The sequence below is a fragment of the Perca fluviatilis genome, chromosome 18, assembly GCF_010015445.1.
Source record: "Perca fluviatilis chromosome 18, GENO_Pfluv_1.0, whole genome shotgun sequence".
In the NCBI taxonomy this organism is placed as follows: domain Eukaryota; kingdom Metazoa; phylum Chordata; class Actinopteri; order Perciformes; family Percidae; genus Perca; species Perca fluviatilis.
Genome location: NC_053129.1, coordinates 29110587 through 29138449, shown reverse-complemented (window position 1 = coordinate 29138449; position 27863 = coordinate 29110587). Strand labels below are relative to the sequence as shown.

The 27863-nt window shown below is 39.0% G+C and overlaps 2 protein-coding genes and 1 long non-coding RNA gene across 5 annotated transcripts; 2 read left to right on the top strand and 1 right to left on the bottom strand.

Annotated features, from left to right (window-relative positions):
• The first annotated feature begins 533 nt into the window (after positions 1–533).
• uts1 (urotensin 1) lies at positions 534–7009 on the top strand. 2 transcript variants are annotated; one of them, XM_039781559.1, is made up of 4 exons: positions 534–1575; positions 2211–2645; positions 6638–6730; positions 6871–7009. In XM_039781559.1, exons 2-4 carry the CDS (start codon positions 2214–2216, stop codon positions 6892–6894), a joined length of 549 nt encoding a protein of 182 aa, XP_039637493.1. In that variant the 5' UTR covers positions 534–1575; positions 2211–2213; the 3' UTR covers positions 6895–7009. The 2 variants fall into 2 exon arrangements, with proteins under 2 accessions (XP_039637493.1, XP_039637492.1); XM_039781558.1 differs by lacking the exon at positions 534–1575 and having other exon boundaries at positions 1644–2645.
• Positions 5750–27492, bottom strand: trim54 (tripartite motif containing 54). Of its 2 annotated transcripts, XM_039781556.1 has the most exons (8): positions 26998–27491; positions 26278–26456; positions 21915–22095; positions 16701–16796; positions 15854–16087; positions 10350–10372; positions 9391–9515; positions 5750–8323 (listed from the first exon to the last, which is right to left on the bottom strand). In XM_039781556.1, exons 1-8 carry the CDS (start codon positions 27181–27183, stop codon positions 8259–8261), a joined length of 1089 nt encoding a protein of 362 aa, XP_039637490.1. In that variant the 5' UTR covers positions 27184–27491; the 3' UTR covers positions 5750–8258. The 2 variants fall into 2 exon arrangements, with proteins under 2 accessions (XP_039637490.1, XP_039637491.1); XM_039781557.1 differs by lacking the exon at positions 10350–10372 and having other exon boundaries at positions 26998–27492.
• On the top strand, positions 15998–17755 carry LOC120546571. Its single transcript, XR_005636887.1, has 3 exons — positions 15998–16092; positions 16709–16790; positions 17003–17755. It is a non-coding gene; the product is annotated as an uncharacterized LOC120546571 (long non-coding RNA).
• Positions 27493–27863: the final 371 nt, after the last annotated feature.

Genomic DNA, 27863 nt, shown 5'->3' with positions numbered 1-27863 from the left:
AACACACTGGTGCACAAAAGTATACGTGACATCCCTTTTTCTTTTTTTTTCTTTCAACGAAGCCCTGTCAACTTCAATTCATGTGAAACGACCAACAAAGTTTTAAATGTGGCACAAAATGTTACAATCATGTCAGTTTTTCGGGACATTTATGTAATAGTTGGTTCATATATAAGTAGATGGGCGTGTTGCCTAAGTCCTTGAGGATAATATATTCCTGGTGTAGTTGAGGTCTGTTTAAAATGACAAAGAATTCTGATCATTAAAATGTAACAATTTTGCCAACAAGAGAATGTACATAATGGATTATCTCTCCCTGATTATATGTGGCTTCCTGGTATGTGTATATAGTTGGATGATAGTGTGGAATTATTTGGGGGCCAAAATAAATGTAAAGACCTCAGAAACGTAAGAGTCTCGTGTAATCAACATATAAATATATAAGTTATCACTATGTGTGTTACATGTCTGACAAGTTAAGTTACAGTAAGTTCAGCACCATGGATAGCTCCAATACGACTTCACTCTAAATGTCAAGGGATTTTTCATTGTTTTGTTCACAGCAGTGTTTCCAGAGGGTTAATTGGATGGCTGTTGAAATGATAAGATCTTAACTTGCCGTAAAGGGCATCTGCTAAAAACTGAAGTGTTAAATTAACTCATTGATGTGAAAAGAGAAAAAGAACACTCGTTTATTGTGTTTTCCACTTGTTGCATCACTTTGGCCTTCAAAGGCAGTATACTTTTAATACTTAATTTGCCAGTTTAACTTTACAATTAAGTAAACTTAAGAAATGAAGGTTAAACCAATGTCCTTGTGTCACGTGGGAAAGGTGAGATTCAATTGTTTGATTAAATTCAAAATGCCTTATTAGTCCTTTTTAAGGGGCAATTTGATGCAAGTTTGCAAACACAAATTACACAATGAATTCACATTCATAAAAAAAAAAAAAAAAAAAAAGTAAGACAACCGTTGAAACAGTTATTTGGCATATCATCACCAAAAACATTTCATTGATCTCCAAACTTGAAGAACCATTACATTACACGTCATTTACCTGACTCTTTTATCCAATGAGACTTACCATTGCTATATATGTCAGAGGTCGCACGCCTCTGGAGCAACTAGGGGTTAAGTGTCTTGCTCAGGGACACATTGGTTGATGTATCGCACTGGGAATCGAACCCAGGTCTCCCACACCAAAGGCATATGTGTCCCATCCACTGATCCATCACCCACCACCCTTGAAACTTTCTCAACCTCAGAAACCCCCCTCCTCATATCCTCCTTTTTGTCCCCCTGGGAGGTGCCTCATAGAAAGGAAATAAACCAGTAACCTTTCCTGTCACCGCATCCCCAGCTGTCCCCCGGGACTATATTGCCTTGTCGTCTCGATAGTTGTCCAGTTTCCAAACCGGTCTCTGTGCTTGCATTGACGTCAAACGAGCAGGCGGGATGTATAAAACCCTCCGTCCTCGCCAGTCGCCGCTCACAGGGACTTTTCAGACTCGGCTCCGACCTGAGATCCCACCGGCCGACCACAAAGTTCAGCTGCAGCATCTGGAGAGAATAAAGTGAGTACCGCAGCTTTCATTTAGCTACTCTTTTTTTTTTTTTTTTTTTTTTTTTTTTTCTTACTTATTCAGTGTAACGTATTGGTGAATTGGCCGTATTTTTGCAAGTGAGAATATAGTGGTAAAACAGTGCAAGCATATCATCTTCAGATATATCATCTTCAGATATATTTAATTCTTCTGTACTTATGTGCATTATACTAAACTCAGCTCATGTAATGTGGATGACACCTTTTGTCCTTTTTTTAGTTCAGAAAATGTTCTTATTTGCTTCATTTTTCTTACAGGTAAGTGCCTGTGTGATTGACAAAATGCAAATACTGTAAGGTAACATAGTCTTTATGACACCAGGGCCTATGTTAAATTTACCAAATTAGATTTAATAAAAAAAAGAAAAAAAAACTTTTTAAGCTGCACAGGAATTTCCCAAGTGTGGGAATAATAAAGTTTATCTTATCTTTTTTATTTACAGTCATTTAGGCCTATGCATGATTAAAACTAAAAATTTGCCACAAAGAGTTGTCTGAACAACCTGCAGAACAATAATGGTTTTTGCTGTGAGGTTTGATTGGCCGCTTCAGTTTCCTGGTGATTATGTGATGTACTGTCATCTTTATAAATCTCTCTGGTTGCAGGACATGAAGCCAGTCCCCCTGCTCCTGCTCCTCTCCTCGGTCCTCCTCTCATCACACCTCCGCCCCGCTACCGGTAGACCGCGCATCCTCCCCGGCTGGCTGGATGGAAGCGGCCGCCTCCAGACGCAGCAGCAACTGGCCCAAGTGCTCCTCAGAGCGGCCGCCGCCGGCGACAGCGCCGCGTCAGATCTACTGGGCGACAACATCCTGAGGTTTCTCCAAAAAAGAAACACGAACCCTCTGCGCCTGCTCCCACCCGAAGAGGAGAGCGAGGAGGATGAGGCGGTGAGGACGGCGGCGCAGCTGTGGAAACGGAACGAAGAGCCGCCGCTGTCCATCGACCTCACCTTCCACCTGCTGAGGAATATGATCCAGATGGCCAAGATAGAAAGCCAGCGGGAGCAGGCTCAGCTCAACCGCAAAGTCCTCGACGAGGTCGGGAAGTAAAGCTCTATTATTATTTTTTTTAAATTGCCTCGTTAAAACAGCCAAACCGCTGTCTAAGTATTTAAGACCTCTGACATTAGTTGTGTTTTGTGCGCCTGCCTTCCTTCATCTTCGCATCATTTTTATGCACAGCTGGTGCCAATTTACGAATAACAGCACCCGCGAGTAAAATGTAAACTTCTTAAGTGTTATTTAAAGACTTTGTTGGGAAATATAGAATCGGACTTCTCAGACCCACCCTGACCCCTTCACCGGCCTTGGCTTCACCCCCCACCCAGCCTCCTCAAACTTACACTCCTCCTCGCACTGGACTTTTGGAAGGGAACCTTTTTAGGTTTAATTTCATGACTCAACATTTGGAATTGAGCAGCGTTGTCATTTGAAATTTATCTTTATGATGAAATGTTTTGATGCTTGAAATGAAAATAACATATTACAATAGGACTGACCTAAATATTTACAGTTTAATCGTTCTTCTTGTCGGTCATTTGGATGATGGACTGCTGTAATGATAATCATGATATTACGTCTCTTTACAGGCTACTTGTTTGCCCCTGCAGCTAAATAAGTCTAATGTAAGGTGCATTATGGGTGTTTGGCTTGTAATCACCAGACACAACTGAATTGGTGCTGTGTAGATATGGTAAATGTCTTCATATAGGCTACTATCCTAAAATGAGTAAATCTTTAGATGTTATAACTTACTATGAGTGTGGTTCAAACTGAAATTTCTCCACATTTCTAACATAATGTAGTGGTAAATTAAAACAATGGTAATCTCTGGCCTTAAGTTTATGATCACAATATGGTGAATTAACACCAAATTAAAAAGGTTTTTCATTTTCTTTGTATAACCTACTTCAGGATGATCCTTCAAATGGACAATACTCTTATGATTTAAGTTAGACTAAAAAGATGGTAAACTGTTGGTGTGTTTACCCCTCCCCTTCACTTGATTAGTTCATGTAAACAATATTAAATGGCTAATTAAAAAGCTAATTAAAGGTTTTGGGCTTAAAAAAAATAAAACCTCTCCCAAAGGTTTTTTTTTATGGTATCTTAAATGGTACTATACTGTACATAATTGGCCAAATAAAGGTGGTATTCAGCCTGTTAAAGGGATGTCTCAAACGTAATCAGCTCATAATTAATCTTTAAAATGAAGAATAGACCACTATAAATCTACACAATGTGAAGCTTCAAAACCCCTCTCCATGGATATCAAACTCTCCTTCGTGTTTTTGTTGTTTTAATCCCACTCGGATTGTTTGAAGTTAATGAAATGGCGTCTTTAAGAATGGATCTGAGGTGGAAGGAAAGATAAAACACACTTAATGTTGATTTGTTTTCCATCGTCAACCGTCAGCTCTCACCTTCCTTTCATCCTCCTTTCCCTTTAGTTGAGAGGGAGCACTGTATCACCTGTACTGTATCACCTGTAGCATGCTAACCTGCTAACAACGACAAAAAAGAAGAAAAAACAAAGCTTTATTTTACCATAAACATTTATGTCTGACACGGATTCCATTGTTTGAGCAAAAGAAGATAAAGCTTTTTTGCCATTTATATTTTGTAATAAAAAAGTTTGAAGTAAAACATCTTTTGATTCTGTTATTGCGCTGATTATAAATGTGTATTAATCGGTTATAAAAATACAACTTTTATGACTGCTGTATGGTCCAGTGTTTTTTCCATTTGTAATAGGATTTACAGATTTTTCTCCAGCTTGCGGCCGGGTCAAAGGACTGTAACAATGGTCATCTCTCAGTTGCGCTTCTGTCCATCTAACAACACTTTTAAAGCAAAATCACAACACCTACTAGTCAGATTTCATTGATTTTTTTTGCTTAGATATTCATGTCCCCCAGAGGATGATTCCTAATTATGATGAATGATGAACCCCCTGACCTTTTTTCCATCGTTGACATCAGGTCAAAATGATGACATGTAACAAATGTCACCAGTCAGACTCAAACTGTTGACTTTGCCTCGGTCATCTTCTTAAACTCCTACGCCACCTGAACGCCCCAACCCTTTTGATTTTAATGACCTTTTATGCACTTTCCTCCAATGCCATGCAAAGGACAAACCATATATTGACATTGAGGTATTATTGCCAGTTTGAGACAAATGCATTAGCTTCTTTCTTTATCACAAGACCTAAAACTTGTTTTTACCCACAAATTGAACGGAGGACTGGGCTGACTTAATGTGTCATTTTATTTGATAATTCCTTCATTTTATTTTAGCTATTTAGTGTGTGATACAGAATATAAATTAAATAAAACTGAACTGCTTAATTACACCACTTGAATATTTGCTAAAAAGCTATTTACTGTAATGAATTAGAGTATACAATTCGTTATCACTTTCAACTGTTTGTTGAATGTTATCATTGCAACAGAAGCTTTTTTAAAGATCCATTATTGTTGAAGGCTCAGACATGATGGAAGTTAATGTCCAAGTTGTTGAAACAGATTAAATGGAGAGAGAAGAAACAAACAAAAGGTAAAATGGCCTGTGAGTTCTTTGTTTCTCTGACTCAGTCTAAACTGTGGGTGTGTTGGTGATTCTTCTGCCTTATCACCATCTGTTTGTTTCATCTCCCTCGTTGTGACTTACAAATGCCAATACATATCACTTTGTAGATACAAAGCAATGGCAAACATGTTTGTCATCATACCAGTACTTTAAACCGCATAACTTAGAACGTTTGACTTCAAAAGATATAACCGAATGCTTAATCAAATTCTGTACACCTTGTGGCGACTGAGATTACTCAGTTACGTTGCTATTGCATGAAAATGATTGTTTGAATGATGTTTATTTTTAAACTCGATTGTATTTTGAACCCGTTTTCCAAAAATCCCAGGATGCAAAAGTCTTTCAGCTTGATTAACAGCATTAAGAAAACAATCAAGAACTTGCTCACAATGACAATGCTAACATGCTGATATTTAGCAGTTACAACATTTACCATGTTCATCATTTTAGCACGTTAGCATACTGCAAATATTGTAGCACTAAACTGAGTACAGATGGGGTTCATGAGAATGTCATTCATTTAGCAGGGATTTGGTCCAAAACAAAAGTACTGGAGACATTTTAATGTAATGATAGGGCTAAATGTAAGGTCAGGGGATCACCAAAGACCAAAGTTGTTACAATTCACACTTCAGGGGAACATGAATTGTTGCACAAAACATTATTGTAATCCATTCAATGTTTGAGAAATTTCACTCTACACCATGAATGTCAACCTCATGGTGGCGCTAGAGGAAAAGCCACAGGATCATTAAAGTCGTTACGATACATCATCTGGGCACGATGAATGTTTGTATCAAATTGAATGGCAATCCATCCAATAGTTGTTGAGATATTTCTGTCTGCAAGCAGGAGTAAATAGTGCATTTTCTGGGGACTATTTTCAGCAGCGGATTAAACCACATAGTATTTATTGCAGCATGGCTCACACATGTGTTTTTTGGACAAAATGGCTTTATGGCAGAGGAATAAGATTTATCCGGCTTTGGATACCCACACAATACTTTGTAGTAGGAACAATTAATTGTTGGTTTAGTTTTTTTCATGTTGACAATAGAAGAAATACAGAATAGCAGCAGCCTCGTCCTTTAACAAAGCAGTGAAGTGCCCAACCCTTACAAAACCTTAAGCATAGAGGTGGCTGATCAGAAAATGTTCATGTGGGTCATCTTGGAAGGCTTGGGTTGGAAATGTATTTACATACAATCTGAAGAGAATTATAAAACTCTGAAGCCTTTAGAAAGTATTGTGACAGAAAAGCTATATATGGGCTTTAAATCCGGAAGAAAAAGACCAACATGAACAAAATCTTTTCCCTCCCACAGCACAGAATACAGTGCTAAATCCACTGTATACATTTCCTGTGAGCTATACATAGAGAGATATATTTAAACACAATACATTGGATGTTTTTTAATTTTATTGTTTTTATACAGAACAAAAGGAAACAATGTGGGAGGCTAAAATCTGGCCAAGTCAGTCTTCTGGGCTGCTGCAGGAGGTACCACAGATGGATAACGTATAGAAAGGTATGATTTCAATCAATCATTTAGGTGTTTGTTTTTACATGTTTTCTTCATCTTTTTATGTGGCTGAATTCACTCTTGTGGATTTTTCCCAGAGGATTATGGTAAACCTCTATTTCCGTCTCTGTTTTACATTTCCTCAGGAATGCAGCGAGAACCTCGAGTAAAGAACAAAAGATGAATACCATGAGATCAGTGTCATCTTCCCACGTCCAAACAATCACCAGTAACTCTCCAGCTGCTCAGCCTAATGTCACACAAACGCAGCACGGAGGAGGATTCTGTTGCTGTTGTTGTTGTTGTTGCCGCCTTTGACTGAGTCAGCATGAATACGCTGATGCTGCCGCCTTCCTGAGTGGATGAGGGGAATCCTTCACTCTCTTTTTACGTAAGTGGTCTTGTTAGAGACAATTTCACACATCTCCTCTGTACGATACACAGTGAGCTGCTGCTGACTTCACATTGTGCACATTACAATTCATCAGCAGAACAACAAGAACATTTATAAACAGGCTCTGACACATTTGAACAACTTCAGTTTAAGAGCTGTCAGTTTTGTTTTTGCATTTTTAGAAACTTGTTTGTCTGCAGGATTCTCATTGAAACACTTTAAATATGAGGCATTTTATGATCAAGACATGAAGTGAACCTTTAGGGTGCCATGTATTTATTAGGGCTGTAACGATACATCGATCTGGATCGATATATCGCTTCAGTGATCAACGATCCAATATCATCGATGCAAAGTGAAAATCGATGATACATATCTTTAAGATGCGCCTTTATTTTGAAATTCGCAGGCACCTGAATTGAATTAAATCAATATATTATTATTATTATCAAAGGGCCCTTTAAATAAGTTTTCAGGTTTCCTGGATAATCTTCTACAGCAAACTGAGGAAATGTTTGATTTTATTTAGTTGTAAAACTTCTGTCTCTGTTCAGAGGTGGTCTTTGGTGCATGATGTGAATGGCCTCCATGACAACTGAGCCAGCTCTACCTGCTGATGAAGAATGTGGGATGCAAAAGAAATCTCCAGGAAAGGTTATTAAGTGGACTTTGAGATTGTATGGCTTTTTTGGTCAAAATTGTAGATTTTCCCACCAAAACAGTGAAAGATCTATAATTCAGGACTAAATTAACAAATAAAAACCATTATTAGTCCCTCAAAACTAAATATTATGAATTAGACTCTGTAGTCCAATGTGTGTCCGTTATGTGTATAAAACATTAAAACATTTGGCAAAAAGAGAGACAGGGCTACAGGTTTGCCCGCTCTAGCTGATGACTGGAAGCTGAATAACTAATGTGTGAAGTCTGACACTTTCTAAACCAAAAAACAAACCACAAAGCCCTGGCCATGCAAAACCCTGATCAATTCATCAATACAGGTTAACCGGGAGATTCAAGACAGAAACAAACACCTTGTATCCCCTTCTGTTATGTCTCTCAGAGAATATCAAATCATTGTACTCAAATGTTTAACCAATAAAAAAGTCAAACAAAACAAAAGCTTCCTCTGTTATGGTCTTAAAATCTGGAGCAGAAGTCCAGTTCTGACTCTTCAGGATCTTCTTCTCCATTATCTCCCACACCTACACACACACACACACACACACAAACTTGTTTTTTAATTAAGAGGTCACTGCATTGAATTACCATTACCTTAACACATGCATACCTAGACTGAAAACCAAGTCTTCACCCTAAATTGTAATGGTTACCTTTTGTAGGGACCTTTTTGTCCCCAAATGTGTCACAGTCCCCACAACGTGGTTAATACCAGTATACACGCACTTTTGTTTAGACAGTAAACAGAGCTATTTACTGTAAACCTGTGTGAATGTGAATGGAAGCTAAATTAAATGGTGTCTGATCCTTCTGGAGGTCTTTGTGTAGCTGTGAGGTCAGGTGTTTACTGAGACGCTCATTCAGGGAGAATTTTTTTATTAATGGTTTATATATCATGTATAGTTTAGAGTTTTTAAAATACTATACAGTTGTTTTACTTTTAGAAGAGTTAGCTATTACTATATATTGGACGTTTTCCTCCCCATTGTTTTAATATTTGTATCAGTTATCAAAGAAATCATAAAACAAAAAAAATATTGGAAAAGAGGGGAAAGGTCAGTATGAATAAGTACACTTAGTTACTCAAATAATAATCAAACAATAATCAAATAATGCAAATAATAATCAAACCCAATTATCAACCAATCCATCGATCACCTTCATAGCTAATAACTTAATCAACTATTCCAAAAAAATAAAACTAGCTTCACCTCTACAACAGTAAACTCTTGCTTTTACTTTAAGGGGACACACTACAGGCGAATAGGGAAACTATTTTAACTTAAAGATATCACTATGAAATTTCCTCATTTGATTATTTACATTGACTATTCTTTTTGTTGTATAACAAGTTTTCTGAAATTTTTATGTTTAAATTTGCAAATTATCCAATGCTAACTTTTGGTGAGTTTAGGAGAAATCTACAGACACAAATAGTAGTAAAATAAACTCCTAAATGTGTATTTTGGATGTTTTTTCCACTAGTGGAGTACTTTAATTTTAATACTTAAAGTAAATGTACACATACATTATACATTTTTACTGCAGGAGTTTATACTTTAAGTAAAGTATGTTGTTCCACAGTGCGTACCGGAGCAAAAGTTGATGTTCCTCAGCATGTCAGCGAGATCGTCGGTATCGATGAAGAAATGGCTCATACTCTCGTAACCGAGCTCTGGACGCTCCATGTTCGAGGCCCTGGCTGTCACTGCTATCCTGTTAACACAAACACGTTTCAAAATAATAATTCCATCTTTGTTGGGAGTCGCACATGCGCAGTATCTAGGTAAGGACTACTACCCAGTCAGAAGCAGAGTATGAGGGCGTGCCACGCTAGCAGCTAGGTGAGCATTATAACGTGTTACAAAGTGACGCACGTTTGTCTCTGAAGTAAAGGCTGGACTACAATAGAGCTGTTTGGAGCAGTTGGTGAACAGTGTTTTCTGTTGGAGATGGTAAGTCCCTTTGGGGTGGACTTTGGGCTTTTTCACTTTGTAAACCAATAACGTGCACACAAAAAATATATATAACACAATAAAGGAAAGGTCAAAAGCCAGAAAGCATAATTTGAGCACTTTAAGATAAAGCCTTCTAATCTGCAGCCTGTGTAGTATTGACACATTCAACAATAAATATTAAAGCAGGCAAACACCCATTTCAAAGGTTATTGATGTGGATTTAGAGAACAATATTGGCTCGATCCATCAGCAAACCAAACACACACACATACACACTCCGTATACTCTATCTCATCCCCATGTGGCCAGGACGCTGACGGCAGCATTCAGAGCACATTATTTAGGTTTTTATATCTCTTGGTTGATCACCTGCTACATAAAATATAGCTGATGACTGTTGACAACATAGCGCCGTATGCTATCAGTGGTGGAAAGCAACAGTTTTATTAACTTAAGTACTGTATTTTAGTACAATTTTGAGGAACTTGTACTTTACTATTGAGTATTTCCATTTCTTGCAACTTTTGTTTCAATATGACCACATTCTCTACATGCAGAATCACAGCTTCACCACAAACAACACTCAACTTACTTTTCCAGTATGACTTTGGCGCTCTGTGAGAGTGGTGAAGACAGAAAGGAGGAAAGAGACTAAGTTAATCACACTGTGCTTCAGTTGTCTGTGCCAACGATATCAGTCAGAAGTATTTGTCAGACATGTCACCGCATTAAATTAAAAACATGATAATAAGAAATACTGCCAGCTGCCAGAATGGCCTCATGGTGTTTACTACCTGCTGCCACTGACTGTATCTCCTTTAACACCTGCTCTGGCAGAGGATGTGTCTGCTGAGCATAAAACTGAGACACCTGAGGCTCCTACTCTCACACTCTCTCACACACACATAACAAACACACACTTTCGTCAGTGGAGACGCAGTGAAGCAGATGCGTTGCATCAGCAATAAGGATGCCTAATTCAGCAACAACCTGAGTGAGGTTTGACCCTCCAACTGTCTGTGGCAAGTTAAACTTAATTTTTTTAATTTCTCAATCAACCCTCAAATGACATCAAAACAATTATTTAAAAAATAATCAAATTGTAGCCCTAATTTATACTTCCAGGACACTCAAGTTTGTCAAAAATGCCACAATTTTTGCCGTAGCGACTGGTACAATACATGTCCTTTGATACATTTAAAAAAAAATTTGGTTTGTTACAGTGCATACGGAAAGTATTTACAGCGCTTCACTTTTTTCACATTTCATTATGTTACCGACTTAATCCAAAATGGATTAAATTACTTTTTTTGTCACAATTCTACACACAATACCCCATAATGACAACATGAAAAAAGTTTTTTTTAAATGTTTGCAAATTTATTAGAAATGAAGAACGAAAATATAATATGTACATAAGTATTCACAGCCTTTAATCAGTACTTTGTTGTGCCACCTTTGGCAGCAATTACAGCCTCAAGTCTTTTGGAATATGAAGCCACAAGCTTGGCACACCTATCTTTGGCCAGTTTTGCCCATTCCTCTTTACAGAACGTCTCAAGCTCCATCAGGTTGGATGGGGAGCGTCGGTGCACAGCCATTTTCAGATCCCTCCAGAGATGTTCAATGGAATTCAAGTCTGGGCTCTGGCTGGGCTACTCTAGGACATTTACAGAGTTGTCCTGAAGCCACTCCTTCGATATCTTGGCTGTGTGCTTAGGGTCGTTGTCCTGTTGAAAGATGAACCGTCGCCCCAGTCTGAGGTCAAGAGCGCTCTGGAGCAGGTTTTCTTCCAGGATGTCTCTGTACATTGCTGCATTCATCTTTCCCTCAATCCTGACTAGTCTCCCAGTTCCTGCTGCTGAAAAATATCCCCACAGCATGATGCTGCCACCACCATGCTTCACTGTAGGGATGGTATTGGCCAGGTGATGAGCGGTGCCTGGTGTCCTCCAAACATAACGCTTGGCATTCACGCCAAAAAGTTCAATCTTTGTCTCATCAGACCAGAGATTTTTGTTTCTCATGGTCTGAGAGTCTTTCAGGTGCCTTTTGGCAAACTCCAAGCGGGTTGCCATGTGCTTTTTACTAAGGAGTGGCTTCTGTCTGGCCACTCTAGCATACAGGCCTGATTGGTGGAGTGCCGCAGCAATGGTCGTCCTTCTGGAAAGTTCTCCTCTCTCCACAGAGGAACCCTGGAGCTCTGTCAGAGTGACCATCGGGTTATTGGTCATCTCCCTAACTAAAGCCCTTCTCCCTCGATCACTCAGTTTAGAGGGATGGCCAGCTCTAGGAAGAGTCCTGGTATTCCAAAATTCTTCCATTTACGGATAATGGAGGCCACTGTGCTCATTGGGACCTTTTAAAGCAGCAGACATTTTTCTGTACCCTTCCCCAGATCTGTGCATCGAGACAGTCTTGTCTCGGAGGGCTACAGACAATTCCTTCGACTTCATGCTTGTTTTGTGGTCTGACATGCACTATTAACTGTGTGCCCTTATATAGACGGGCGTGGGCATTTCCAAATCATGTCCAATCAACTGAATTTACCACTGTTGGACTCCAATTAAGCTGTAGAAACATCTCAATGATGATCAGTGGAAACAGAATGCATCTGAGCTCAACTTTGAGCTTGATCACAAAGGCTGTGAATACTTATGTACAAGTGATATTTTCGTTATTTTATTTTTAATAAATTTGCAAAAATCTCAAACAAACTTTTTTTATGTTGTCATTATGGGGTATTATGTGTAGAATTTTGAGAAAATCCATTTTGGAATAAGGCTATAACATAACAAAATGTTGAAAAAGTGAAGCGCTGTGAATACTTTCCGTATGCACTGTACAAAAGCAAGTTTATACCTCTCACTTTCAAACGAGTCTGCTGTTGTAGACATGAGATTTAGAAGTCAGTGGAATGTGTGTGTGCATGTTGCCTTCATCAAAACATGTCCGTGCCTGTGATCAATTAGTTGATCGATACAGTACACTGGATTAATTATGGTGTGTGTGACGATACTGTCGGAGTCTTGAGGTATGCAGGACCAGAGACCCAGCAGTCCTCAGGGGGGTTTGTGGAGCGCCCGACATGGAGGCATCCAGCTGGGATTACTGCCCCTGTTTCCCTCCTCACCATGCAGCTGTACACATAAAGCCCTTAATCATCAGTGGCAGCAGCAGCAGACATGGCCTGGGGACTACTGAGCACGGATCACCGTGTCTAATGAACCCTTTAGCTGGGAAATATATCGATGCACGGAAGGAAACTTTGAATAATGGAGGAACGTGAGGTGAATTTGTTTAAATAAAAAACAAACTACTGCTGAAAAAAATACGCAGTTTATTTTGTGTCACCTGTATGTTTAGCATGAATGAAATGTTTGGTATATAGGGTATTTTATTGATCATAGAGTTAAATTAAATTGGAAAGACTGAAATTGATAAAGCGGTGATTCCCACACTGAGGGTCGGGACCCCTAAAAGAAGTTGCAGGATAAATCTAAGGTGATTAACCGAATAGAATATAATTTGCGTTTGTTTTTTCAGACTTTCCTCTATAATATTTGCATTTCATTTTTGGCTTCTAATCTTGTGAATTAAAGAATAATGTTTGACTTCAGGCTTCTAAAAATCATTCAAAGCTTTGGGAAATAATCATAAATAAATACATTATTTATAAATTATCATGAAATAATTAGTCTGTGATCAAGAAAATATCCACACCAACCTAAACTTTTGTTTAAGTTCTTTATCTCGGAGTATCTGCTATCCCTAACATTTTACTAACTACTCTTCTTATCTCTGCTTTTTTTCCAATCCCCTTCTGTCCTGCACATCATGTCCTGATATATGTTATAATCAAAACATACAGGCATACTTGCATTGTACAGCTGATGAAGAATGCTCAAAATGGTTCTTCAGAGACATAAATGACACTTTGACAACCTCACATCTGATTTGGACTGATACTGACTGTGTTGTAGCTGCATGCTTGACTGACAACCAATATCGCTTTTTTTTAAGTGCCCAGCTTGTGTTTTTTCTTCATCTCTCAAGGCTGCATCTGTTTTTTTCTTCTCGAGAGAAAGTTTTGTTATTGGTACAGTGCTGTTTCCATGTAAAATTAACAGATTAGCAGCTTTTTCAGTTAACGATTAGGATTTTTACTTGAGCCTGTCACCTAAAATGTCTGTACACGTTCCTTATGTCACTGTAAGACATTTTGATGCCGAAGGTGATGAAGCTATTTTTTTTTCTCAAAACTCCAGTTTGTCCAACAGGAAGGTTTTTCTGAGTCATGTGATCACAGTTGATGGTAAAAGCCATCTCACCCAAACATATAAGTAACTAACTGGAACTTTTCCAAACATATAATTTAGAAAAATTATTGTCGTAATGGGAATTTGCGCCTACTACATACGTTTATTTCTATTTATGCAATTATGGAAGCTCCATTGAGCTCCCTGATCCATGGTAAGGGTCTAAGTTCACATCAAACAATCCCCTGTCTCAGAACTCTAATCAATAGACTGATAGTAACGGCTTTATCAAAAGAGGGCGCTCCCCCGGCCTATCAGATGTTAGCCATGACTGAATCTATTCACCCTGACAACTATGGGGGCTATTTTGACGAGGCTGACACTTCCTCCAATGACGAGAAGGAAGGAGTACAGTCACGCTGGGTCTAAATTACTCCCTATAACCACCCAGTGCTCCCCTCTCCCAGAGCCCCACCTTTCCTATCTCTAACTGTTTTTCTATCCTCCTATCTGCTGTCAGAGACTCCCTTCTTTGATTCACAGATATCTTGCGCGGGGCTGAAAATCAGCCCATAGCCAATATAGCCTTAAGCAAGACATAGGTTTGAAGTATGATTTTACAAGTTTTAAATTGCAAAAGATGTTTGTTTGAAGTTTGCTGTTACACAATGTTTAGAGATTTCCACAAAAATAATTACATTAATTACATATTATTAGTAACCATTGGCATAGTCATAGAAAGAGCAATGGATTATGCAGCTTACATTAGGGGCTAAAATCTACATATAAGACCCATGCACCACACTGCTCTGTCATGATATCCACCATCATGTTTAATTTTTGATTGCTTATTACTGATTGCTAAATTGCCATTAAGTCGTAAATAGGTCTCAAAAGAGGGATCCCATTATTTTGTTTTACCCATATTAGGAATATGTTCCACAGCGTGTTGCTGTGGAAAAAGAGGGTGTAGAAATATATTTGGTTGAGAATAAGAATGTCCTGTAGCCTGGGATGGCCTCGCTGTCTCTTCCTGTCTGGCGTGTGTAAGATAAGACGGGTTCAAATTTAGTGGAGCAAAAGTGCTCCTGATTTGTTTGATAAACATTTGGAACAGAATGCACTCGGAGAGACTTTGTTGGTGGCTAGGGTGAGAAAGTCTCGAAGGAGCAGCTGATCCATATGCATATGAAATGTCTGTTTGCAATATCATTTTACTAAAGATTGTTTTAGTTTAACTGAACAAATCCTGAGTATTCATTTCCTGGTCTGCCATAATTAAAGGGGAAAACTTGAGAAGTGACCGGTGGAATCATAAAAGACTCTGGCCATTTGAGCCGGAGTAGAATCGGTCGCATCTTTTCCTACAGCTGTCTAAATAAAAGAAAGAAAACCTGTTGCCATTTTTTGATAATTTTGACTAGACACCAAAAATCAGTTTAGTAATAATTGTAAAAATTAAAATGTTTAATTTATTAATTCAGCTATTAAATTGGCTGCACTTTTTTTTATTAATCATAAGTTTATCCTCAGAGACTCTGTAAGTGCACATAATGGTCCAAATGCTGTTTCATAAGAGCTTTTTGCACATTAATTACATTTTGGGTGGAATTCATGAATTGTCATTTTGGTGTATTTTTCTTGGTCTTAAAGTACTCACATTCAAAGATTAAGAGTCTAAAAAAAACATTGTGTTGACTTAACGATTATTTTCCAGTTTTCAGACCACTTAGGTCACTAAAACCCCAAAAATCCACAATAAAAAGAAACAAGGACACTGACTCTCCAATCATCTAACTCATCCTGCAGGAGCCAGCTGATATAAAGTGTGACCCACCTGTATAAACACAGGCATGTGTGGCTCTTCCATCGACTGAATGGCTGACTCCACCAGCGTTACCGCGGCCTCCAGGTGATCGCTGTGCTGACGAATGAGAGATTGGACACGTTTGAGTTTATCGTCCTGTTGTTTGGTGATGAGCCCCACCAGCTCCTGCTTCCGCTCTTCCAAGATGGCCAACAGGCTGTCGAAATGGATGGCTAGCTGTTCCCTCTGCCGCTGACCGTTCTCCTGAGGTGAGAAAAGAAACTTTGTTCTGTCTATAAACGTCTGCTTGGGCTGCTTCCTAACTCATTTCGATGTAAGTAAGTGCATCTATCATGTGAGAAATATAAATATTACATCAAGACTGTATTGGCTGATACATAAATAATATTACACAAGGTGTCTTGATATAAGGAAATAATTTACATTTGTGTGTGTGTGTGTGTGTGTGTGTGTGATCTTGTTTAACTACATTCGTGGGGTCCAAAAACCTGGAATACAGTATACTTGTGGGGTCCGACCAGCTTTGTGGGGACAAAATGCTGGACCCCACAAGTTTAAAGGGCTGTTTGAGGGTTAAGACTTGGTTGTAGGATTAGGGATAGAATTAGGTTATGATTAGGGTGAGGGTAAGGGTTAAGGTTAGGCATTTAGTTGTGATGGTTAAGGTTAGGATAAGGGGCTAGGGAATGCATTATGTCAATGACGGGTCCCCACAAAGATAGTAAAACGCTGTGTGTGTGTGTGTGTGTGTGTGTGTGTGTGTGTGTGTGTGTGTGTGTGTGTGTGTGTGTGTGTGTGTGTGTGTGTGTGTGTGTGTGTGTGGGAGCGGCGTGCTTGTAGGCTTGTGGCGTTTAACCTCTACAGTGCGGCAGATTTCTTCCATCTGAGAGATGACTGCCTGGACGTGGTCGTTGCTGGCGACCAAGATAGCGATGCCGTCGCTCAGGTCTGTCTGCAAACATCCAGAATATCGCTGACATTCATTTTTATATTTATAGTTTATTAGAGCTTCTAAACAGTTTTATTGTCATCTATTAGCGTAGCAAGCATTCTCATCCTCTATGTAGACCAACATTAGATCACCAAATGTTTTTCAAATTAACCTTTTGCATAAAGTTGGAGGATCAACAGCTTTCCTCGACCTCATTTGAATTTCAGATGAGTGAATCAGAGACAGAGTGAGAGATGGAGAGACCGGCGCTGAAATGTCAACAAAGCCAACTGCTCAATAACATGCTTGATGCTGCTGCTGCCATCTGCATGACAAAACTGCTGCTTCCTTTGTCTTTGTGTGACTTTGTGTGTCGGCAAATGAGCGATAAAGGTTTCTTTGATGCGATATATTTGATGTATAAGTTATTAAAACAATATCTGGTATCACCGTAAATGACCTTTTTAGATGGCTAGATAACCAGGTGTGTGTCCTGATTTCAGTGGTTAAATACAGTATTCTTATCTGTATTTGCACTAAGTGGAACGTCAGTGTGCATCTTGGTTTGCGGTTCTGAAAAGAGGAAAGTAAGAAAAAGAGAGATTTTAAAAATAGAAACCGAAAGAATGTGAGATAAAGGCCACCGTGCTTATAAGAAGTCGCCCACATGCACTTTTTGGAGACATGTTAGAGTTTAGACTCTTTGGTGGACTTTGACCTTTAAACAAGCTCTAGCTTCCGTTATAAAAAAAACCTCCTAAATAAAACCTGCTTACTTCTTATACAACAGCAACAATGTATATAAATTCATATTTGGTTTTGGTTTTGTTGCTTTGCTTTGCTTTGCTTGAAAGTGAAGTGAAGTGGATTTGAGTGTAGTGAACCAGAGGGAAGGATGGTCAATTGATTCTAACTTTGTGAGACATCCAGTCTGGAACATGATGTAAGCACTGTTTGCCTGAACCGATAAAGGTACAAGGTCACCCTAAAACTATCTCTAGTTTTCCCATGCCAGTTAAGATGTAACTGGGGGATGACAGTCGTACAGGGAGGAGGAGGTGATATGGGTCCGAGATGTCTCTTGTATTTCTTGATTGTCTTCATGTGTATCAGATTGCATGTAAAAATTGTAGCGTCATAATAATCCAAGTGTGTGTGTGCTGTCACTCTGAAGATGCATATAAGCCCAGTGTTCCTGTTCACTCATTTGAGAAACTGACTCCACACGGGGCTGCGGCCTTTTGTGAAATCATGTTGCTCCTATTTGCAAATATATATGTTTTTAATAAAATACAAAAACCCAACTTGGTTCTAGTCTCAGACTGTCTTATTTGTTTCATTATACTAAACTCTGAAATCTCTCACCCCTGCTGCAAAGGAAACTTCCACTACAGGACTAACATAAGAGATTTAGGGCATCCTTGTTCCAGTAGCCATTGGTCGGCTGAACTCCATCAAATGATCACTGTACTGGAGATTCACTCATCGTAAGCTTTCGTCTGTTGCTTCTGCACTTTACAATAGAACTGCTGGGAAGTTCTTTTCAACGAGATCTTGTATTGTTATGTTTTGTTCATATAATGGATGTGATTGTGGACCGCTTGGCTTTACCGTGTCTGCAAAAACCAATTTTCCTTAGTGGGACAATAAAACCGAACTGAACTGAATGATGTGAAGTGGAGTGGCATGAAGTTAAGCTGAGGAAAGAGAATTGAACCAGAGTTGAGTGAAGTGAAGGAATGTGGAATCAATTAATGTGAAATGGATGTGAGAATGAATGTTCAATGTTCAATTTATTTATAAAGCACATATTAATACAACAAAAGTTGACCACAGTGCTGTACAACAAATAAAATAAAACAATCTCCAAGACAATTAAAGTCTGGACCTTGCCACTAAGAAATACTACTAAAATCCTATCACATCATTAACACAGCACTCATAGATGATCAAAAGCCAGAGTGAAAAAGTAAGCCTTCAAATGTCGTTTAAATTCTATAAGAGAAGAACATTCCCTAATATAGGGAGGTAAACTATTCCACAGCCTGGGAGCAGCAGCCGCAAAAGAGCGATCCCCTCTCATTTTTCTGTACGTCCGCGGAACTACCAAGAGATTTAATGATTCCGGCGAAGTGGTCTCTTTTGGTTTATTCACCTGGATTAGATCGGCTATATATGTCGGAGCAGTGCCATGCAGTGCTTTAAAACAAATAGGAGTATCTTAAAGTTAATCCTGTAGAAACCGGCAGCCAGTGTAGTTTTTTAATACAGGAGTGATATGTTCACTTTTCCGAGTGCCTGTCAGTAGCCTTGCGGCCGCATTTTGCACTAGTTGCAGTCTGTTTAAGGATTTCTGATGAACACCATAATACAATGCATTACCGTAGTCCAGTCTTGTGAAAATAAACGCGCGCACTATCTTTTCCAGATCCTTCCGTGTTACAAAAGACTTCATTTTAGCGATTAGTCTTAACTGGAAGAAACTCATTTTGACTACTTGATTTATCTGTTTATCAAATTTCAGTGCACTATCGCAGATTATACCTAAGTTTTTTCCTGATTCATCAGATAGGGGATAATGTGCCCAATTCAATTTTAGATGTATTTGTTCCGGACTCTGAAGGACCGATAAAATCATTTCAGTTTTTGACTCATTTAAACATAAAAAGTTTTGCGGCCGCATCCATCTTTTGATCTCCCCAAAACACTCTGTCAACCTTTCAACAGCAGCAAGGACAGCTGGTTGTAAGGAAGATACAACTGCGTGTCATCCGCCGCGATAGCAGTGAAAGGAGACATCATATTTACTCATAATCTGACCTAAAGGCAACATATATAAGGAAAAAAAGACTGGTGCTAAAATAGATCCTTGTGGAATACCGCATGATAAAGATGCTGAGCTTGACGTATATTCTCCCATTTGCACTGAAAAACTTCTGTTTTGAAAATAAGATTTAATCCAGTCTAAGACATTACCTCGGATACCTACATACTTTTCTAAGCGCGCAATTAAAATATTGTGGTCGATTGTGTCAAACGCTGCTGTAAGATCCAATAGAAGAAGTACGGTCACGTCACCACTGTCTGTGACCATAAAAACGTCATTAAAAACTTTTAATAATGCAGATTCTGTACTGTGTTGTTTTTTGAACCCCGACTGAAAAACTTCACCGATAGAATTGTTAATAAGGAAGGACTCAAGTTGAATGTAGACTGCTTTTTCCAGAATCTTTGCTAGATAGGGTAGCTTTGAGATTGGTCTGTAATTGCACATTACACTCTTATCTAAGTTTGTTTTTTTCAGTAGAGGATGCACTATAGCATGTTTACAGTAAGTTGGAACAATTCCAGATAGAAGACTCTTATTAATTATTGATAATATAAATGGACCAATCAATTCGAGAACTTTCTTAAACAGCCTTGTAGGAACAATGTCTTGAGGAGAGACTGTCGACTTTAATTTACCAACAATATCTAAAAGTGTGGGTAAAGAGATAGGCTCAAAATCAGACAACACAGCATGAATTACAGGTATATCCGCAGGCTCATAGGAACACTGTTGTATATTCCTGCGGATATCCGTTATACGTCCGACAAAGAACTCCAACAGATTGTCACATAATTCCGTGGGTATAACTCCCGGCACCTCTAATCTGGGGTTCAAAAATATATCAATGGTTGAGAAAAGGATTCTTGGATTTTGACGATTTTTCTCAATAATATCTGAGAAAAATCTGAACCTAGCCGTTTTTACAGCCTGTTGGAATTTACCTAGCGAGTCTCTTAACATTTCATACGAAATTTGTAATTTATCTTTCTTCCATTTACGTTCACATCGTCTACAATCTCTTCTCAATGATTTAACATGTTCATCATACCAGGGAGAAGGCTTATTTTTCCTGCTCACCTGTCTCAAAGGAGCAATACCGTCTAGTGTTTCTCTGCATATAGTATTAAAATTATTAATAGTGTCTTCTACACCAAGATGTGAAGATAGGAGGTTCATAGTCATATGCTGCAATTTCTCCATAAAAGATACATTAAAATCTACGTGTGAGTTCGGTGTTAACGGACGGTGTAATCTTTTAACTGCACACGGTTTTATCAGCTGACAGGGAAGAGAAACAGTACATGATATAGGATTATGATCAGATAACATAAAATCTTCAATGATAACATCCTTGACACCTAAGCCAAGTGATAGAATCAAGTCCAGAGTGTGGCCACGATTGTGTGTAGGGCCGTTTACCATTTGTTTAAAACCAAAAGAGTCAACAAGATTTAAAAAGTCTTTTGCTAAGGGGTTTGATGGACAACATACATGGATATTCAAGTCCCCCATCACTAAGATGTTATCATATTTTAGGACAATGTCAGCTAAAAAGGCAGCCATTTCTGAAATACATTCCTTATTTGCTCTCGGTGGTCTGTAGATAACCGCACAAAGTACAGGTGTAGTTGATTGAATTTCAAAGGCTTGAAGTTCAAAGCTTGAAAACTGATCAAACTTGAGTAAGGTACAGATAAAATTGTTCTTAAAAATAGAGGCCAATCCTCCTCCCCTTCCTTTTTGTCGAGGAGAATTAAAAACTGAAAAATTATTTGGTACAGCTTCTCCCAAAACGTATGTATTGTCAGTGTTCATCCACGTTTCCGTAATACAAACCAAGTCTAAATCCCGAGCTCTAATAAACTCGTTTAGGATAAAAGACTTGTTTTTCAGAGAGCGTACATTTATCAAAGCTAACCTTATGGCTGAAGAATGAAGAAAATGTGAATACGAGTGCAATGGTTGTAAAGGGAACTGGAGTGAAGAGGCATGACGTAAGGGGGGGATGTAGAAAGTAGAGCAGAGTGGCACACAATGAAGAGGAGTGAAATAATAATAATAATAATTGAACTAGAGTGAAGTAAAGTTAAATAAAGTGAAGTAATGTGGAATCGAGTTATGCAAAGTGGATGTGAGAACGAAGAAAAGAGGATTGTAAAGCTGAAGTGACCTGGACTGAGCTGAAATTGCGTGGAGTTGTGAATTGAAGCGGCATTATAAAGCGAAGTGATGTGGAGTAAAGTGACTGGTTAGAAAACGACACCTTGTTATAATAAAAGAAAAGCCGATAACGTTTTTATTTTCTTTACCTTCTGTCTCATATAAACGCTGCTGAGCGGTGCCACTTCACAGTCTTTGTGTTTTCCGAACACTTTGCACATGGAGCAGGTCGGCGTCTCACAGGACAGGCAGTAGATATTGATCTTCTCCTCTTCATGTTCTTCACACAGCAGCTGCTGCTTCTGCTGCTCTGGCTTTATGTTCACAAGCCTGGAAGAGACATTAAGTAGAAATGGATCATCAAACTTTCATGCACAGCTTTTTATATATATATATATATATATATATATATATATATACAATCAGCAAAAAACAATGTTTCACAGACATTTGACTAAGAGAAATGGAAAAATGTGTCCCTGAACAAAGGATGGTCAAAATCAAAAGTTACAGGGAAGACCTCCTCCTCCCTCCTGTGGTCCCCTTCCTGCAGGCTCATCCTGACATGACCCTCCAGCATGATAGCGCCACCAGCCGTAATGTGGCCGATTTCCTGCAAGATAGGAAAGTTAGTGTTCTGCCATGGCCAGCGAAGAGCCCGGATCTCAATCCCAGCACGTCTGGGACCTGTTGGATCAGAGGGTAAGGGCGAGAACCATGCCCCCCAGAAATGTCTGGGAACTTGCAGGTGCCTTGGTGGAAGAGTGGGGTAACATCTCACAGCAAGAACTGGCAAACCTGGTGCAGTCCATGAGGAGGAGATGCACTGCAGTATGTAATGCAGCTGGTGGCCACACCAGATACTGACTGTGACTTTTGATTTTGACCATCCTTTTTTCAGGGACACATTTTTCCATTTCTGTTAGTCACATGTCTGTGAAGCATTGTTCAGTTTATTTCTTAGTAGTTTGAATTTTTTTATGTTCATAAAAAGTTTTACGCATGTTGGCTGAAAATAAAAGCAGTCGAAAGTGAGAGGACGTTTCTTAGTATATATATACTGTATATCTTTTATTCTCAATTTGTGAAATAACCCAAACTGTTCTGATTTAGGGATGTTGATGATCACATCACTCATAGAAAGAAAATTGATTGAGAAAATGTGTTTTCCTTAAACTTCTTTTACCATATCGCCATTAGACAAACACACCGATTACATACTATCATTTGTTTTGGATTACAGTATGGTAACTATAAGGGGCAGACATAAAACGTGAAGCACCTAGAAAAAGTTCAAGTGTGAGAGAACCCCATGTTTTTACACTGCTAAAAACCATTTTTTCATCCAGAAGTACAACCAGTGTTTTACTTTACAAGATAATCCAAAGCACAGCCTTCTTTGCTACCAGCCATCATTTTAAAGCACTTATAATGTGCTTAAAATGCCCTTTAAGGAATACTTTAGATTTGCATGCACTAGTGGGATCTTGCCCACAAGACTTGGCAACAGTCTCTGTATTGTTAAACCAGCTTAGTTTACGTCTGTTGTTGCTGACGTATATATAGACGTCAGTGGATGATGGACGGGAATCGCTTGGCTGAGATCACTGTTGTTTCTTTGTCACCTGGGAACCAAGATGGTGGCAGCTTCCAATAGTATACATCCAACGCACATAATGAATTTCAAACATATTCTGTTCTGCCATATTTGCAATGTACGTGATCCTCTCAATGCCAAACATTTCATTATCATACAAGGGGAAATTAACAACCAGGTCAACAAACACAATTTACCAAATTTGCCTTTTAAGCCCTCACATGGAGGTCACAGTGGCACATTTAGGCACTTGGGACAGTTAAAAGACATCCTAAAAAGCAAAACCTATTTAACGGATGCAAAAAAAAAATAAAAAATGATGCAATAATGGGTTCTTTGTATTCTGACGTAGGTGTCTCTGACAGAAATGATGATTAAGTAATGAGAATTGTTTGCCACACATAAATTATTTATTACACATTATACTATTTTAGCCCACACAGATAATGAGGGGACTCCTGTCCTTCTGTCTCTAATGAGTGCCAACAGTGACTCATTGAGCTTCTATTTCGGAGTTAGGGTGACTTAAATTGTTGTAGTAAGTGTGTACGCTTATAAAACAGAGGCAGATGGACTGAAGAGGCTTCTACTTGGATCATGTTTCTTTTTATACAAATGTGTAAGTAGCAATAGACTTCAAACAAACAACTAAATGATTTTTTGGGGGGGCATTTCAGCCTTTAACGGAAAGAACAGCAAGATGTGAAAGGGGGGGAGAGAGAACAGGATGACATGCAAGAAATCGTCTCAGGTTGGACTCGATCCCTGGACCTTCTGCGTCGAAGTATACACCTCCGTATATGCGCGCCTGCTCTACCTACTGAGCCAACCTGGCCACAACAAAATGTATTTTCAAGCATTAGTTAGCTGATCGATGAAAACTGACCAAATTCATGCTAATGAGACGTAACACTTGCTTCGATTCATATATTTATAGTATCAATTCATAACAAGAGTTATCTCTAGTTGACAGATTACAGATAGAGTAGGTCTAGACCACACTCTATAATTTACAAAGACCCAATAATTCCCCACGAGCAAGCATTTGGTGCCACAGTGGCGAGGAAAAACTGAGTGGCGAGGAAAAACTGCCTTTAGGCAGAAACCTGGGACAGACCCAGGCTCTGTGTTGGCGGCATCTGTCGCTGCTGGTTTGGACACAGACACTGATACAGATATAAAGATATAGAGAAATATGATTCATAATAACTATAGCAGTTGGAATGATGAACAGTGGCAGTTATAGTAACAATAAAGATAGTGGAACTATGACAAGAAATAATAATTGATGAATTGTTAAACTGCTCATATTATGCTTTTTGGCTTTTCCCCTTTCCTTTATTGTGTTATATATCTTCTTTGTGTTATAGGTTTACAAAGTGAAAGAATGTAAACTCTGTAGCTGAAACAGAGCAATAAAAACACACAGGGTGAAAAGAGGAGCTGCAGCAATGTGCAGTACAACAAAAATATGGTGTTTTTTGAAAATTAAACCACGTAAACCTATTGTGATATAACCTCTAAAAACAATTATGAGCCTGAAAATGAGCATAAAATGAGCACTTTAAAGTTATTAATTATGAAGTGGTTTCACAAAGCGTATAAAACTTCAACCCTCCTGAATCTCTGCCGCTCCCCACAGACACAACTCAACGCAGCTTAACATCTGAGGATGAGATAGAGATGCTAAATTGTTTTAAATTAAATTTGTGTCCATCCCATTGCCTATTTGTTATCCTGCACTTCAAAAAAACTCTGCATCAAACACCTGTTTGTTATAACTGCACTTTTATTGACCCCAACTCCAAACTACATTCTTTTTTTCATCTTGACTTTCTTGGGCACTCTTCACCTTTCTATTATGTTATTTCCGTGCACACACACATCTTGCATTTAACTTGTAGTCAACAACAAGTGCATCGAAATGCAAATATAAAGAACGGTATTCATCACCTGAGGGGGTAATACACAAAATCGAGAGAGTGCACATGTTTCCAAACTGGATCAAAATATTTCACTGTCGTGTTGTGTGACTGATTTTCGATTTGACCTATTGATCTATTGACAACAAAATTCGTCGCATAAATTGCAAATTAAATCAAATAAATAAAAGCTTTGTATCAATGCCAGCCCACCGTTTTATTTCCTAAACTATTTTATAATTATTGTTTTTATCTTATATTATTGTTGGGTATTTTATTCCATTTTATTTTGTATTATATCTCATGAAACGTTATTTCTGCTTCAACCCTGTATGTATGTATAATTATTATAGTTACTAAAAATGAGGGACAATTAAGGAGAAAATAACCCCTAACTGTGTTATCAACCATGAATTCAAATTCTCATATCTATTCATGCTGTTTTATTTTTTTTACTTTAAAACTACTTTATATAATTAATTTTTATCACCCTCAAAGCCTTAAACTATTGTCTGCAATAAAAATATCCGTCATTATGGATGCAACTCTGCATTACTGTCCAACAAAGACTGAAGTCAGAAATCTAAAGACTGGCAGTAATAGAATGCAATACTGCTCTCTATTGGTGGTCACTAATGATGACAATAACACGAGGAGTCTTACTTCAGATTCTATATGAAGACCTTTTCTTGCCAAACATGTTTGGAAGATGTGACGTGAATACTGAACAACAACTGGGAACGAGAAAAATAGTTGAATTTAAGGGAATTTTAAAATAATGATTAAAATTCATCTGATGGTTCTAAATACTGTACATCTGCTTACAATTACATTACAGTGTTAAACCATGTATTAAATGTTTATATAGTGCTGAAGAGGGGGAGGTTAAATAAAAAAGTAAAGTGGGATTTCTTACCCATACCTCACTCTCTCCTGCAAACACACACACTCACACTCACACACTCACACACACACACACACACACACACTCACCTGGATGACTCCTGCTGTCTGTAGATGTCTATGATGTTCTCCACCAGCAGGTTCCTCTGCAGACCGAAGACCCCGTGGCGGTCCAGCACCACCTCATGGCGGCACGACGGACAGCGGAAGCGGGTGCCGCTGGAAGCCATGCTGGAGGAGCCGCGGGACTGCCACAGAGGGTTAGTTGACTGGAGAAAGAGAGGAAGGACTGGTTTCTTTCTAAAATAGTTCCAACATCAAACTGCTCACAACCAGGGCTGTGGATTATCTTGAGTATCCGGGTCATGATTTGGAAAGAGATATTGCTCTTGAGTTTTTCAAATAAAATGTGACTTTTTTAGCGCTTTGAGCACTACAAGCTAAGTGCAATCTAGTTCCCTTATATTGGACGGAAGGCAGACATCTCTACGGTCTATATCTCCAACACTGGGCAACTCACACCTAAACTATCTAGACTGATAAATAGCCCTACAGGTAAGTAATATGTGTTTTTGGGTTGAACTGTCCCTTTAAGTAACATTTTGAATGCAGGACTTGGAGTACTTATAGAACATGGTATTTCTACTTTTACTTAGGTAAATGATCTGAATACTTCATCCACGACCACCACCGGGTGAATGTTTGACACCTGAATTTGAATTAATGATGAAGCTTGAACTTTAAAAATTGGTTGAGATGAAAATGGTCCACAAAAAAATGAATTGTAACCCTCTAAGACTCCAGCCTCACCTGGAAGATGTCGTTGGCACACTTGCGGCAGAGGTTGTGCTGGCAGGGCAGGATGACCACAGGTTTGGAGAACATCTCCAGGCACACCGGGCAGATCAGCTGCTTCTCCAGGTTCTCCATGGTGGCTCCTCTGCCAGCGCCAGGCCCAGAACTGCCTGCTGATGGAGGCCTGAGAGCAAAGTTCATCCCCTCCAGGGAGCGGTGAGCAAAACGTCCAAGAAGACAGAAGAGGGTAACAAGCAGCGAAACACAAGTTGGGGGTATATTCTAGTTTTTTTAAAGTCGTATTTCCTCGCCGTCTTCTGTTCTAGCTTTTACAATGGATCTTTCCCCAGCTGTCTATCCCTTCACTCCCTCTGTCAGCCTGTCTAACCCCTATGTAAAGACCCACCAATGCCCCCTGTCTCTGTCCCACAGCAGCCGGCTTGTTGACTGTTGGTATTTTTAGCTCTTCAGTTTGTTCTGGCTTGGGTTACTGTCTAAACTGCGTTCCCCGGTCAGATCACTGGAAAATCTGGGCGCGGCAGAGGATCAGGACAGTGAAATGTACTGAACTGTATTTACAGTATATAGTGCTTTTTCTAGTCTTAACAACTACTCAAAGCGCTTAAACATAGTACAGGAACCATTCAGCATTCCATACAAGGTGCCACCTGCTCATCAGATAAACATTCACACACATTTACACTCCGATGGCGCAGCATCGGGAGCAATTCGTGGTTCAGTGTCTTGCCCAAGGACACTTCGACATAGGACTGCTGGGTGCCAGGAATCGAAACCACCAACCTTCCGATTAGTAGGCGACCGCTCTACCACCTGAGCCACAGCCGCCCCGGACAGTGGTCTACCAGGGTTCAAATGATATT